General features: G+C 42.5%; 1 protein-coding gene across 1 annotated transcript in view; it reads left to right on the top strand.

Moving 5' to 3' along the window:
• Window positions 1–827: 827 nt before the first annotated feature.
• OTOA (otoancorin) overlaps window positions 828–16264 on the top strand; it is a 42593-nt gene continuing 27156 nt past the window's right edge. Inside the window, exons 1-15 of the mRNA XM_063143116.1 lie at window positions 828–921; window positions 2329–2357; window positions 2457–2487; window positions 2583–2610; window positions 3698–3785; window positions 5082–5213; window positions 5947–6182; window positions 6400–6503; window positions 7270–7376; window positions 8673–8812; window positions 9494–9617; window positions 11277–11492; window positions 12736–12903; window positions 14649–14789; window positions 16101–16156. Coding sequence (XP_062999186.1) covers window positions 831–921; window positions 2329–2357; window positions 2457–2487; window positions 2583–2610; window positions 3698–3785; window positions 5082–5213; window positions 5947–6182; window positions 6400–6503; window positions 7270–7376; window positions 8673–8812; window positions 9494–9617; window positions 11277–11492; window positions 12736–12903; window positions 14649–14789; window positions 16101–16156 — 1691 coding nt within the window. The 5' untranslated portion in view covers window positions 828–830. The remainder of the gene's footprint in view (window positions 922–2328; window positions 2358–2456; window positions 2488–2582; window positions 2611–3697; window positions 3786–5081; window positions 5214–5946; window positions 6183–6399; window positions 6504–7269; window positions 7377–8672; window positions 8813–9493; window positions 9618–11276; window positions 11493–12735; window positions 12904–14648; window positions 14790–16100; window positions 16157–16264) is intronic.

Below are 16264 nucleotides of genomic sequence, written 5' to 3' on the forward strand. Positions count from 1 at the left end.
TATCTGGCCAAGACAGCAGGGCTCTGCAGCTTTAACTGTCTTGATGAAGAAGTTATTTCACCAGGCGCTGCATATGTACAAATGACACCTGCTGAAATTCCTTCTTCATCACAACTGTTAAAGATACAGGAGCCCTGTCCTCTTTTTCATATGGTCACCCTAGGCTATGTCTTGACATTCCCATTGGGCCATTCTATGGCAAGTTTTAAAAGGACATTTAAGACTCACCTCTTAGTGGTAAGTCCACCACCATTACTAGATTTTGGGCCTCTGTCTCCCAAGAAAAATGGATTAAAAGCATTAAAAAAAAACCTTGAAAACTTAGAGTTCCTAGCACTCCCAAATAGGTCATTTTTCACCTATCCCACCTTTTTCTCTTAGACAGATTATCTGTGGTAAGCAAAAAAAGACAAAAGACGCTGTGGGAAAAACACAGGAGGGTTACAAGAAGAAGAAAATGACGTCTGACCTGCAAAATTCCATGAATGAAGCAGAGAGATGGTGTGATAAAAGACTCAACTGGAAATAGCCATTAAATAATCCCCCAAACTAAACACCAATTTCTAGCCTCAGTCAAATACAAAATAGCTTTGAAAAAGCCAATTTAACATAATGAGGCAATCGACCGAAAAGGCCGAGAGAATCCAATCACTGTAATTAACATGTTTTAATATCAGGCAGCAAAACGATAGTATCAGGTCTTAAATTTACTACAAGTTAAAACGCACACAAGACAAATTCTGAGTAGTGGCATCCAGCCAAGTAAATGGCAAATGTAATTCATTCCCAACAGTCATGGAAGTTCTTTCTTGTTCTCTTTCCAGAAAGCAATGGGAGAAATGTTCCCAATCCTGAGGATATTTTTCTTGTTGATGTTAATGAATCACTCGGAGGCTGAGAGTCACCGGAACACTAGTCAAGGTAAGATGAAATCCTTTGTATGTCAAAAATAACTGGTGTGTTAAGAAAGCTATAGACATCAAAGTGGAATTTGGTAGTGTTTAACACTTTAATATTATACCCACTTACCTGGAAGTAAGCTTACTGAACTCAATATTTTAATGACTTAATTCTGGGTAGATTAGTATTGGATTACACAGTAAGAAATTTAAGTATCAGATTCCATCTGAAGAAAATAATTGATGTTATGACAGGATTCTCTACCAAGATCATTGACATTATGACAGGAGTATATTTGACTTTCATGAGGGCTTGCCATATTGTCTGGGCCTGGGATTGTGATCCCTTCACATCAGCATCATTTGAAGTTACATGCAGACTGAACCATGTTAATTTAAACATGGAATGAATGCAATCTTTATTGCTAAAAGCGATAAGCCATCACAATTTGACATAATAAAAACAAGTAAAAAGATAAGCTAAAATAAATAAGTTAAAAATGGATAATTTAAAGTAAAATAAAAATAATGAACACAAATGGATTATAAATATAAAAATCACATTGACATACATTAAGAACTCGCGAGTGGGGAACTAAGACCATAGCTAGACGGGGCTTTATCCTGGGGCGAACCCCAGGATCGTCCCTGTGCGTCCACATGACGCACAGGGGGGATCCTGGGATCAGGGAGGGATGATCCCTCCCTTGCGCCGGGATATAGCCCTCCCCTTTGGCCCCAGTTTTTCCGCAGTCCCAGGCTGAGCCCAGGACCGCGGAATGTGTGGCCGGTTGTCGCGGGTTGACCCGGCTCAATGCGGTTCCTCGTGAGGAGCCGAGAGCCGCGCACAGGACGCAGTGCTCCTCAAAAGTGCTGCGCCCATCGTGGGTAGGGTGGGGGGAGCAGGGAAAGTAAGTTAAATTTAAAAAAGGACTTACCTTTTGCACGCAAGTGTTCGTGCACTGCTGGTCCTTTAAGAATTTTTTTTTAAATGGCAGGCGCAACGCCTCTCCTTCTGAGGTTGTCACATGTCGAGTGTAAACGGAAGAGGGATCTCGCGTTAAACACAACGTGAGATCTTCCCTCCTCCGTCGCGGGATAACAGGTAGGTCTAGCTTAGGCCTAGATCAGTACATATACAAGGACGAAATCTACAGCTCTCCATTATGAAACTTGTTGGGAGTCTTGGTGCCTAACTCTCAACTTACTTGCAGCTAAGGGGAATTTTGCAACCAGATCAGTAATAAATACATTATTGCCAGCCAGCAATATACAGATTTGCTCAAGGGAAGATGGGTCAGAAAGAGAACAAAGAATGTAATCGAGAAATTTTTGTCTAGGGGCTGTATATATAATTTAAGTTATTTGTGATGTCTTATTTTCTGTGTTTATAAAGCAAGTTTTTTTTTAATGGGATGTTTCCCCCCAGATCTGCCTCCAGAGCTACAGAAAATTGTGGTCAGTATTTTTATAGTCTTTGATCATTTTAGCAACGTTCCATAATCTCTGCATAAATATAGTTGTTGTATGCATTTATTCTCGTTTGCTTTGCTTTAGGAAGAAGTCATAGCTGGAAAGTATCTAAATGGTAATGGTAGAGTAATTTTGTGTTCATGTTCTTGAAATCCTCTTGATATTATAGAAGGAAGCATATTAACTTTTTGGTATGTCTTTCTTGTTTAGCTTTCCTTGATATGCTTCATTTCCAAAGGTAATATCGATTTAGTGTTCTTTGGCATGCGTTAGATTTAGAGGGTGATAGAACTGGAGTGGAGATTAGCCTCACGGTCATAAGATTATTTAAAATATTTTAAGATAAATAGGGCCTGTTCAGATGACACTTCAGGCTCTGTGATTAGCGAAACTGTGGTTCTCTGGGGGTTAGCAGTAACCGCAAACCGTGCTGTCACACATAACATTTTAAGCCATGGATAGAGCTGCTAACACTGCTGTAGACGGTCCGACTAGGGTTAGTGAGTGAGCAGGGTTTAGCAAAACACGCGCAACACCTTAAATCCTGTTGCTTAACCAAAGCCTTAACCAGCAGGGTTTAAGGTGTCTTCTGAACATGCCCATACTTATTTCCTCTCCTAATACAACTGTTGGCCCCAAGGTTCATGGGACAATTTGTTCTGAATAAGCACCACTACCCACTTTCAGTTTTGTCCAAATTTCAATAATTGCAACACATCAAGCATAAATAGATGAGTAGGAGAAACCGTTCTGAGTAAGTTCCCTGAGAAATCTGGAATGCAAATACTGCCCCCCCCTCCACCCACTCATTGGTAAGGTGTATGGATGCATCCTATAAGATGCTCAACTCTAACACAGACTTATGGATGAAGGCCCTTTAGCTTGCATTCTGCAAACCTTTGAAGCATCTTTAATTATAGTGGGCTTCCCAGGCAGAGCAAGGCATATGCTAAGAGAACAATTAGCAGGATATTCTTTGACTAATCAGTTCAACACAATGTGTCCATACTGAACTCCGATGGGCATAAAGCTAAAGTATGGTTTAGAGTAACATCTGAACTAGCCCAATCTGGGCATATTATGAGGAGGAGTCATTGTGAGCCTAGTACCTTTGGATGAATATGGAAGAGGGCACAATAAGATGTCATAGACACTATCCAAAACAAGCTCACATCTAAGTTTTTAATAAATCTTTAATGTGTAAAACCTGGTAGATCATGAAAACCACATTGTTGCATTAGTATGATCATGTACTAGTTGTAGATGCTTTACCATTTCAGTGTAAATTATTGAATTTTTCTCTCTCTCTCTCTCTCTCTTTACAGCACAAATATGTGGACAACAGATCTGCTTAACAAAATCATGGCGTATTTCCATGCTCAGAATATTGTAATGACTTATAGCAACTTACAGGTTTGTATAGATCTAATCCTTTCCTACTGAAATATCTCAGTACTATTAGGGGTGGGGAGAATTAAAAAATAAACATTAGGGAATGAAAAACCATTAAGCTTGCTGGCGGTTGTTTTGAGGTGTATATAATTAAGATATAGGGTCAGGGATTGTCCTATTGCCGAGGCGCACACACTTGTGTAGGCAACAGTGCTTATAGGGCACAAGTGTTGCGCCCCATGATCCTTTGCAACACCATAGAGAATTCTCTGGTGCAACCTCTGGATCTTGAATGTACCTCCTCTGCAACGTTGCAAGAGGCCTATCCAGTGGAATTTTAGGATGCTTTTAGGATGTTTTTTAGGATGTTTTAACAATGTATACTATGTTTTAAATCAGTATTTTATGTATTTTATACTTACTGTTGTTCCCCGCCTCGATCAAAATGGAGAGGCGGGTAAGAAATATTATTATTATTATTATTATTATTATTATTATTATTATTATTATGGCAAGCACTCCTCAAATCATCCAGTTCAGCTTCTTAGGGAGTCAAAATAGATCGCATTTTGATTCCAGTCACGCGAACTGTTGTTTTCTGATTTTCTACAGTTGCAACCAATCTGGAGTGCATGAGGGTGGGGAAGGCTACCTCATTTCATCCCTGACCATTGACCATGCTAGCTGGGGATAATAGGAGTTGGAGTCCCAACAGCATCAGGAGGGCCACGGGTGCCCCATCCCTGATCTTATCTTTCCTGAGACAAAGGTTTTCAATGTATAAATTTGTAAAAACACCAAGAACCATACAAGAACATTTAAAATAACGTTACTATTATTATTATTATTATTATTATTATTATTATTATTATTATTATTTATTTATTTATATAGCACCATCAGTGTACATGGTGCTGTACAGAGTAAAACAGTAAATAGCAAGACCCTGCCGCATAGGCTTACGTTCTAATAAAATCATAATAAAACAATAAGGAGGGGAAGAGAATGCACCAAACAGGCACAGGGTTGAGTAAAACTAGCAGTATAAAGTCCGCACAACATCAAGTTTTAAAAGCTTTAGGAAAAAGAAAAGTTTTTAGCTGAGCTTTAAAAGCTGCGATTGAACTTGTAGTTCTCAAATGTTCTGGAAGAGCATTCCAGGCGTAAGGGGCAGCAGAAGAAAATGGACGAAGCTGAGCAAGGGAAGTAGAGACCCTTGGGCAGGTGAGAAACATGGCATCAGAGGAGCGAAGAGCACGAGCGGGGCAATAGTGTGAGATGAGAGAGGAGAGATAAGAACTCTACGCTGTTTTGCAGGTATCTATAAAGAATTACTTGGAGAACCTCTTATACCACCCCAAAGTGTTACTGTCAGAGTTTCGACAGATGAATCATCACCATTTTCAAACTGCAATGAAATATCTCTTTGGCAACAGACAGCACCATTTGGTAAGTTGGTTTTGGTTGTAGCATATGACAAACTGGAACAACACTGGCCTAGATTCCCTTGTCTGTAGAATGCTATGCGACGTACTAACAAGAGCTAGGGTGATTTAGTGGTTAGCTGGTCAGAACATTTGACGCTGCAACACTTCGTTGCAGTTCCCACTTGTCTTGCCTGATACCCATGGATACATTTAGACTCTTTCTATTTTATTTTATTTATTTGATAATGTTTTTATTATTGTGTGATTCTGGTTACACGGGTCAACTAACGTATCGCATATGTACATTTGGAGTCAATTCAGATATATGTACTTAATTACTAAATTATACAAATTTATACAAGCCTGGGTAAAAACATTTAACATTGATTAGTTAATTTGATTTCATTTAAATTCCATTCAATACAATTCAACTTAGGGAATCCCGAGACTAACTCTCCTTACCCTTCTGCCTACGTTTTCCATATTTCTAAGTATGCCAGCGTGAGTGTTCTCCCACCTTCTTCTTTATTCGCATTACTTTATTTATTTATTGCATTTATATACCGCCCCTTAGCTGAAGCTCTCTGGACGGTTTACAAACGTTAAAAACAGTGAACGTTAAAAAGTATACAAAATTTAAAACCATCAGAAACATAAAAACAACAGTATAAAAACAACGGTATCCGTTTAAAAACAACAGTTCTGGGGTCCGTTAAAAGCAAACAAATTTAGGATTTGTTTGTTTGTTTGTACAGGAGTTGGGGAATATTGTTATCGATCTGGCTGGGATAAGAGAGAAAATTTTCCAGAGCCCGGGAGGAAACAGAACGCTGTTCCTTATCACTCTGGAGAAGTGCTTTCTAACGTTGAACACTGCTGAATGTGTTGACATATTAAGCCAAATCCTCCGGGCCTCTTCGATCGCTTATCTCCAAGTTCACACCATAACCCGACTGCCGGAAGATCTTCAGGAAGGTGCTTTTCGAAATCTGTAAGTCACTTTCTCGCTTCTAAATAATTCACGGCGACTGCTATCGATTTCATTGTATGTAAAACTGGACCGACGGAATCTTTTGGGTCTCCAGACGGTTTTTGGTTTTACTTGTTTTTTCGTTGTTTCCGAAGAATTTTGGCTGACCTCTGCTACTGAACGAAATGTCAGTAGCCAGTATATCTATCCGCTGTACCGCACTGCTTTTGTCTTTTAGATCAACGGTGTTCAGAGACCTGTATGACCGAATAACAGCAAATGCGCAACGGGCTCTATATGACTGGATGACGCGGATCTTACAAAAATCCTACAATACCAGTGGTAAGTTGAATATTATTTCCTAATATTAGTGGGGCTTGCAATTAAGAATGCAATCCTCTGTATGTTTGGGACTGCATTTATTATTATTAATAATAATAGGATATTTTGGATTCCCAAATCCGAGGTCGGAGACAGTTGTCCGACCTCGGGTCCAGGAATCAGTGCTCCCCACCCCTTCACAGCTGGCGCTGAGAGAACTGCGTCAGCTGCCTCTCCAAGGTCACAAAAGCAACCTCGGTGTGTGTGGGGGGGAAGGGGCCAGGTTATGCTGTATCCCCAGGCCTCTCCGGTCTCCTTCCCTCCCCCTCTGTAGTGCTCCAGCTAGATGGGCATTTAGCCCATCTAGCTAAAATGCAGAATGGGAGGTGAAGTAAAGATGTTGTTTGTGTCTGCCGCTCCTCCCGCTCTGCACTGGACGCTCGTAAGCCTCCGGGTTCAGAGGCTTACGCGCATCGGGCGCGGATGTCGCCGGATCGCATCCTTATAATCACAAAGTTGGAAGGAGCTGGAAGATCACCTGTTCGGGAAACACGACACCCAAAGGATATCTGGATTCTGGACATGGTTTCCTGAGAGATACCTCTGCATACAACAGCATGACTGCATTTCTATACCACCCAGTAGCTGAAACTCTCTAGGCAGTTCGCTGGGGTATGCTGGGAGTTGTAGGATTCTTTTCTGTCCAAACATGCATAGGATTCCTCCCTTATGACACTGATTATGTTCCCATGTGTGGTTATGAGTATTTTCTTTTGAGGCATCCCAGATCTGGAGAATTCTACTTCATGGGTCAGCGCAGAAAACATGTGGATTCTTGGAAGATATATGGTTCATCTCCCACTAGAAGAAATCAGGAAAATTAACCCTGATGAAGTAAGTAAAAAGGAAGTATGCGTCTGAATACGGATTATGGAATATAGAATGTAGAGTTGATAGGATGCTCAGGGCTCCATATCTACTCTGGGCTACATACCTAGATATCATTTATAGAACCAGTTTGGGGACTGACTATTTTTAATGCCCATGAATGAAAGTATGCTGGGGCTGATGGGAGGTGAAGTCCAACCATAGCTGGAGGGCCACAGGTTCCCCACCGCTGCTATGTACTAAAACCAAACCCAGTTTCCTGGAGGAGAAGGCAGTCAATGACTACTAGGCCTCATGGCTCTAGGCTACGTCCACTTTCAGAGGCATGGGCAGAAGGATGCTATTTCACTCATGTCCGGCTAGTGGATTTCCTGTGGGCAGCTGGTTGACCACTTTGGGAACAGTGCTGGTCTAGATGGACCCTTGGTCTGATCCAGCAAGGCTCTTCTTATGTTCTTATGGGTGGAGTTCATATGTAGCCAAAATAGTACATCCATGAACAAGAGAAAAGTAATAGCAGGTTCAGGGGAACCCCAAGGTTTGCAGAAGTACAACAAAATATTTGTGGGGGCAGCAGGACAACAGAGCAAAGACTTCCAAAACAGCCCAGTGAGGACTGAGCACGCTCAGCAGTCATAGACTGAGAGGGCAAAGGGGAAAACATGGAAGGAAGGGAGAACGGAATGGAATATTGTATAAATAGTCATGGCCGTCTGGAACTAAGAACAAGAATGCACCATGCTACAACATTTTGTTGCAGGTCCCTCTTCTGAAATACTCAGTATGCATGGGCAGGAAGAAAGGTAGCTAGCTGAAAGTTGACTTGTGAAATTCACGACATCTATCACTACTTTATCCATAGCTAAATGTCAGCATTGTCAGAGTAGAATCATCAGGGTTGTTCTACCATAGTTCTACCACCTAAATTAAGTGATTTAGGTAGTATTGTTAGAATTTTAAATGTCTGTTACCCATGTTTTATGTTGCCTTATGTATATTAAAAAATTAATTAGAACACACTCTCACACACACACACACACCCTTCTTGGTGTCGCTGGTGAATGCTGCAGCCATATTTTATTTTCTGAACTATGCAGGAAGTTGTAGCTGATAAATTATTCCAGGATGGGGTCAATACATCATTATTCAGAAAAAAATAGCTGTCTTGCTGACCTTCATATCACAGTCAAATTGTTCTTTCTGTTGTGAGATTACACTAGAAATGAAGCAAATATGGATATTTAATGCACTTTGTTAAATTTAGTCCCTGATAATGCACCACTTTTTTTTTATGCTAAACAGATGAGCTTTTTCATCAGTTACGACAATGCAACAAAGCAACTTGATACTGTGTATGATATCACCCCAGAGCTTGCACAAGCTTTCTTGGAAAGAATAAATGCATCAGGATTTGATATGAGAAACACGTCAACTCTCTATAGGCATGTTTACATTTTTCAAGGTCGTATTTTGGAGAAACTTTTTGCAGGCTGGGCATGGGGGAAGCAGGAGAGGCAGGCTTGAATCTATCCAGATTGGAATTCCAGGCGGGCCAGATATTTCAAGGATTGTGATAATGACATGGACAATTGCTCTGTCTGACACGACTGGGTGCCACATTGTCACACGACTGGGATTTTTTTTATTAAGAAGGAGCATTCAGTCAGGCCATTCTCCCTCTTACATTCTGGTGTGGTACAGTCCCAGCAGAGCTGTAACATGTGATCTCTTTAGATGTTGTAGCTTGTCTCAAAATAATTTGCTATGAGCTGTGGTACAGCTGCTGTTGTAGCGCAACTCCGTAATTGCACGGAGATGTTCATATTGCCATTTTAAATAGCACAGGAGAGGGCCTGGAGGTTGACGACATCAGATAAAGGACCCGCAAACTTCTGTGAGTAGCCAATCTCAATCACAGGATAAAAGCCTCATGTAGAAAAGCCCACAGTCTCAAACCAGCCAGATTACATCCCAAACATTCAAATGAATAGGCATGTTTGTAATTGTCACAAAAAAATCAACAATGTGAGGGCCAAGTCCACTTCTCCAGGGAGGGCATTCCATAACAGGAGTGATATTCATGGGGGAAGGTAGGCAACTAACATCTTCATTCTCTCACACAGATTAGGCCTGCTGGTTTGTTTTTATGATGACCTGGAAGAGATGGATGCCAATGTGGCCCGAATTTTACTTCATCAAATGATTAAATGTAACCAGCTGAGAGGTTTCCAGGCTGACGTTCGAAAGGTGGGTATAGAGTTGGTTCTTGCGGGCACCGTCACATTGCTTTCATCTTGCAGGAGGGCATCAGAGGTGATGGGCTTCCATTCGGGCCTTTCAGAAAGGTGAGTTTCTGCAAAGTGTCGACATCAGGTGAGAACGTCTGTTTAGAAAATACCGAACAGAGGAGCAAAGAAGGGCTGACCTCTGAAAACAGACCTTGTTTTAGCATATGGGGCTGCAGTCAGAGGTGGGTCTATATTTGGGATGAATGGGGGAGTGTCCTCCCCGTCCTGCCCCTGGCTGATCCCCATCCACTTGAGGCAGAGAGATCCCTCCATAACCAGATGCATGCAGCTTCTGAGTGCCAGGCGCGATCTTCTCCTGTCATCCTCTGGCACTAAAATATTGAGGGTCTTGCCTCACTCTCTGCACCACCAGTCCCAATGGGCACCAGCTGTCCCTGGGTGTTGCAGAGGGCTGAATACGCAAGAGCGCAGCTCTGGTACTCCCCCTCCCCAAGCAAGAGCGATGACACCATCTGCTGGAGCACCAGGATAAACATTCACACCCGAACAAGAACAATTAAGCATTTGCTTTTATAAAGACTTGCTGGAGGATGGGAAAAGGAGGAGGGATTGCATGTGATTTGGTCGTCATTTTCTTGCAATAGGTGTGGGTCAGTCCTTAAACTCTAAAAAAAGGAAGGCTGAGACTTTAATTGGTGTGGGATATATTTCATCGCTATTAAATGTGTGGGGAGAGGGAGGTTGTAATTGCTCAGGGGTGGAAGAACAGCATTCCGCATATGCTCAGAGGCACTCTTTATTTCACTGGCTAGATCTACACTACTGCTTTATAGCGGTACTGAAGTGCACTGATAACTACTGGGGCATATTACACATTCCATGTACCATTTTCATAGTGTTATTTTCTGCTTTTTATTATCCAAAAGACCACAATAAATGTCATTGTGTGTCCTACAATGCGTAAATGCACTAGAGGGATATAGCATTACCCTGATTGGATCATAATGATTTGACACAAGATATAGATCTGGCCACTGTTATTTTTCCTAGCATCAGTGAAATTTAAATAAATTCTAAATTTGCACACACATACACGTGTACACAGACATATACATGCAAACTCGTGTCATAGATCTTTTAAGTACTAGCAACACCCCTTGCACAGGCTAGTGAATGAGGTGATAATCAGGCTTTCAAGTTTTACTATTATTTTGGCAAATTAGCATAGAGGAAATCAGAGAATGAGAAAAATTAAGGCCCCGCTGGATATTTCTTTCCCTTTCTTTGATGGGGTTCCTGTTCCATGCTAGCAGTTTAAATGGGAACACATCTTTGCAAGACCATTTCATTTCAAATTAAAAGATAAAGAAGATTGGAACATCCTTTGTTAAGCTCCTTATTTTAAAAATTGAACCTATGCAGTCAGAAGCAAGGACCATTGAGTTCAATGGAGCTTAGTCCTGGGGAACAATGCATAGCATTACAATCATGCTGATAATAAATTATGCTGTGTACTGCTCTGTGTGTGTGTGTGTGTGTGTGTGTGTGTGTGAAAGAGAGAGAGAGAGAGAGAGATGATGAGCCATTGCACTCCAAAATGTACCACTACACTAATGTCAGCATCTGTTCAAAATGCTTTTTTAATTAATGGTTTCAGCTCAAATCTCAGCTTCTTGATGTTGCCATGCAAAACCAGACTTTGAATGACACCCTTGGCTCACTCTCGGATGCAGTAGTAGGCCTGACAACCATCCAGCTGGAATCTCTCTCCCCCGAGGCTGTGCAGACGGCAATCCAAACATTAAACCAAGTCTCTGGATGGGCCAAAAGCCAAACCATGATTTTATCCAGCAAATATCTGATGTATGAAAAGGTACTTTTGTGGGGGAGGGTTGTCATAAAGGGAATAAAAAACAGGATTTCTGGGTTGGGCCATTGGAATACAGTTCACAGTAAAACGATATCATTATTAAGATCAACCAAAGTTGTGAAATGTGAGGCAGTGGGGCATATTGCAGAGGTGGGCAGAAGGTAGATCTCCAGATGTTTTGGACCAACTCCCAAAAGCCCTTGTCAGCATGGCCAATGGAAGGAATGCTGGGAGTTGAAGTCCAGAACATGTGGACATCTACTTTCTGTCCGGCTCTGGTGTATTGGACTTAGACCAGGAAGATACAGGTTCAAATCCCCAATCAGTCATGAAACTCACCATGGGCTATTCATCCTCTCTCAGCCTAACCTGAGGATATAAAAGTATATCCCTGTAGCTCTACTGCATTGAGCTCTTTGGAGGACAGACAGGATATTATTTTGAGCAATAAAATTAAATCAACACAGGCTTTTGAGTGACACCCTCAGGTTTGAACATCTGTAATTCCTCCAAAACCTGGAACACACACACACAAATAGCTATGCAATCAGGAATGACTCCTACAACTATAGCTTACAAACTCTAAAGAGTGGAATTGAGGCATTTTCACATGTGATACTACAAACGTTGGTTTGCTTTTCTGACATCTGTAATGAGAACATAAATAGCGATATTGGCTAGAATACATATTGACAATGGCTCTCTTCGGCTTTATATCCTGCATTAACACAAACTAATTGAGTACAAATGGCCCACAAGCCTTCTACATAAGATATGCAGAAACACACTTGAAGATGTTATGTAGAAGCCATGCATACCATCCAAATTCCTGGGCAATGATATAATTAGCTGAAAGAGAAAGGAAACCCCAGATAATGTGAGAGAGAGAGAGAGAGAGAAAGCCAAAAAGCAAGTGGTGGAACCAGGTGTACGTCCAAAAGGATTTATTATTGCCTACGCATTTCGGACTATACAGAGTCCTTCATCGGAGCAATTAATATAACAATATAAACTCACTTCTCTCCTGAGCAACACTGTCCTATGTGTCTGTTGCTCAGGAGAGAAGTGAGTTTATATTGTTATATGAATTGCCCTGATAAAGGATTCTATATAGTCCGAAATGTGTAGGCAATAATAAATCCTTTTGGACATATTCCTGGTTCCACCTCTTGCTTTTTGGCTTTTTTCCCCTCACACAATGATATAATTAATCTGCTGATGTGCATTTCCTTTGCTCTTCATGTAGGTTTTATGGTTTCATAATATTAGCCAAATGGGTGCTTTGGTAACTGGGATTAGCACTCACTCATTCCATAATATGAACCCCAAAGAACTCACTCAGATTACAAGAGGCACACCAGCTCAACACGTGTCTGATTTGTCACCAGCGCAACAACAAGGGATCCTCCGGAAGGTAAGTGTAAATATCTGTATGTAGGGAATGGGCAGGTGAGGTTTAGATGTCCGATTCTCATAATGTCCCATGCTGGGGTCCCTTGAGGCTTGCAGGGGAAGCTGGCAGCAAGAGCAAGGCAAGAAGACAGAAAAAGTAGGACCTTGGATAGCTCCAAGTGGTTCCTGCTGGTTAGAACTCTCTCCTACTAGAACAATAGGAGGATGTTGTCTCAGCAGGGAGCTGAAGCCAATTGAAGCCTTATGTAGGCTGACAAACCTGTAGTGTGGTCAGATTCACTGCTCCTGGAGGAACAGACTGGATTGTTCAGGGACCCTCACCTGATTTTGTAACCTGAAACTTCAGTGAGGCTGAGGAGATGGAGGTTCTGCCAGGGACTCATCCTCGGAGCCAGAGGACAATGCCAGGACTGTATCCTCTGGCCGAGAGGAGCCTGAATAAGGCACTGACTGCTACCCCTAAGAAAATAGCCAGTACCTCTTCATCAGAAACCTCTGCTGCACTCCGGAAGGCCTGAGGGCTGATGGTCATGACACATGTGACTGGATGGGACCAAAAAGCCACCAAGTCTGACCTCTTCCACACATCAGTTACCAGGAGCATAGTCTCATCAAGGTCTCAAGAACATCATGTAACTGATCTTTGACTTGTTAACTGGGAAATAATACAGACACAAAAGCATAGAGCCTGGCTACATGTTACACTCACCAAATGAAAACTCCGCTTGCAGAGAATTCTGAAGGCTTCCCCACAATGAATGGAGAAGGAAGGTGGGGGAGTCTTTCAGCAGGGCTGGTGGAATGGCTTTGGTTCCCTTCTGTCATCTTCCCTCAGCACAGCCTTCTGGAATGACTGCGGCTAGTGACCACCGAGGAAGGAGGAGACATCATGGAGGTGTCTTTATCGGGGGATGGGGGTGGTAGAATGGTTCTGTTTCCTTGTCCATTTTAAATCTCAGGGGTTGAGTGGGACATAAATTTTGAACAAATTGATGTCCAAAAATAAAACCAATCAGAAACTAATGCAAAAAACCAGAAACGCAACACACGCACACACACAAATTGATTGGTTTCCCAACAATGGGTCACAAATAAGCCCCTCTGAGTTGAATCTGATGTACTTCCAAACAGATATGCATAGGATTGCTGCTTTTAAACTTTACACAGACCTGTGTCTTTGGGCAAAAGAGAGGGGACAACGAGCATTCAGTCAAGCAAGATGTATAGACTGGGATGAGACAGCTGTGGCCATAGCTAGACAGGGCGAAATAGCGATCCCCGGGACCGTACCTGTGGGTCCACATGACACACAGGAGATCCCGGGATCTCGCCCTCCCCTTTGGGCCTGCTTTTTTCACAGTCCCGGGCTGAGCCTGACTGTGTCCCGGAACGTGTGGCTGGGTGCCGCAGGTTGACCTGGCTCCGTGCGATTCCTCACGAGGAGCCAGGAGCTGCACACAGGGCGGGGTGCTCCTCAGGAGTGCTGCACCCATCGGGGTAGGGTGGAGGGAGTGGGGAAAATAATTCTAATTAAAAAATACTTACCTTTTGCGTACGAGCGTTCGTGCGCTGCTGGCACTTTAATAATTAAAAAATGGTGGGCGCGACGCCTCTCCTTCTGAGGTCATCGTGCGTCACGTATAAACAGAGGAGGGATCTCCCGTTAAACACAACGCGAGATCTTCCCTCCTCCGTCGCGGGCTAACAGGTAGGTCTAGCTAAGGCCTGTGTTTCCCTCTTCTGTAGATCATTGCGTCCACGGAGCTGTTACCAGTCCTCGCTGATTTGCAGGGAGCTTTTTTTAAAGAGGTGTCGCTTTTTGATTTGTGGAAAGAGGAAGGCTTCAACTCTTCACTGGTGAAGGAAAAAGAATTGAGGCCAAGTCAGGTAATTCAATGGACAGTAGTTTCCCTCAAGGTTTGGTGACAAAGGGGGGGGGCAGGCCAGCCAGGCTGAATTAGCAGGGGGGTTCTCTCACAGGAGGCTGGTGCATGGGTGGCATGGGTGACAGAACCGTTCTGTCAGAACTGACAGTCTAGAGTCAGTCAAGCGGTACCAACTCGACAGGCAGGAAAGACAGAGTAAACAGTCTGAGGGCCAAATCAGAAATAACATTAATATTCCTGTCAGTTGGACTTGTGTTTTGTTTTGTTTTTAAATAGTGTGTGTGAACTTCTTTAAAGGCCCCTGAACAACATCAAAGATTGAACCTTCTCCCCTCATGCCACAGGTCCCATTTTTGCTCCCCCTTCTCATCCCACACCAGCTGTTTGTTCAAATCAACGGCACGCAAGGCCAGGCAATATCAGGTCTAGCTTGGCTCAAGCTAAGGCTCCATGCTAGATTCCGAAGCTTTGTAGCTTAGGTAGGGTGACCATATGAAAAGGAGGACAGGGCTCCTGTATGTTTAACAGTTGCATTGAAAAGGGAAATTCTGCAGGTGTCATTTGTATATATGGAGAACTTGGTGAAATTCCCTCTTCATCACAACAGTTAAAGCTGCAGGTGCCTTGCCCTCTTTTAAATCTGGTCACTCTAGTATAGCTCCTGCAGCTTTAACTGTTGTGATGAAGAGGGAAATTCACCAGGTTCTCCATATATAGAAATGACACCTATTGAAATTCCCTTTTCTATGCAACTGTAAAACATACAGGGGCCCTGTCCTCCTTTTCATATGGTCACCCTAAGCTTGGGGGAAAGGAGGCTGAGGGGAGACATGATAGAGGTGTACAAAATCATGCAAGGTGTGTAGGAAGTGGATAGGGAGATATTTTTCTGCATCTCCCATAATACTAGAACCCAATGGGGTCACCCCATGAAGCTGATTGGTGGGAGATTCAGGACAGATAAAAGGAAGGACTTCTTCACACAGGACTATGGAATTCACTTCCACAATTTGGATGGCTTTAAAAGGGGGTTAGACAAATTCCTGGAGAAGGCTATCAATTCCTACTAGCCCTAATGGCTCTATATTACCTCCAGTAATCAGAGGCAGTAAACCTAGGTACACCAGTTGCTGGGGAACATTGGCAGAAGGGTATTATTACATTCATGTCCTGCTTTTGGATTCTCCATTGACAGCTGGTCGGTCACTATATGAAGAGAATGTTGTCCTAGACGGACCCTTAGTGTGATTCAGCATGGCTCTTCTTGTCTATCTATCTAATCACATGAAATATAATATAAATTTCATTTCAGGCCTTGTTTCTGTATGAATTATTGTCAAAGAAGTCTTCGCCTTCTGACCTCTTAAGGTATGAATGCTAATTTCATGCCCAGTCCCATATTTTTTTAAAATTTCTCTGAGCATCCTTCCCTCTGATGGGAATTATTTAGAACTGATGCCCGTAGTTAAAAAGGCA

The sequence above is a fragment of the Elgaria multicarinata genome, chromosome 17 (genome assembly GCF_023053635.1).
Source record: "Elgaria multicarinata webbii isolate HBS135686 ecotype San Diego chromosome 17, rElgMul1.1.pri, whole genome shotgun sequence".
In the NCBI taxonomy this organism is placed as follows: Eukaryota; Metazoa; Chordata; class Lepidosauria; order Squamata; family Anguidae; genus Elgaria; species Elgaria multicarinata.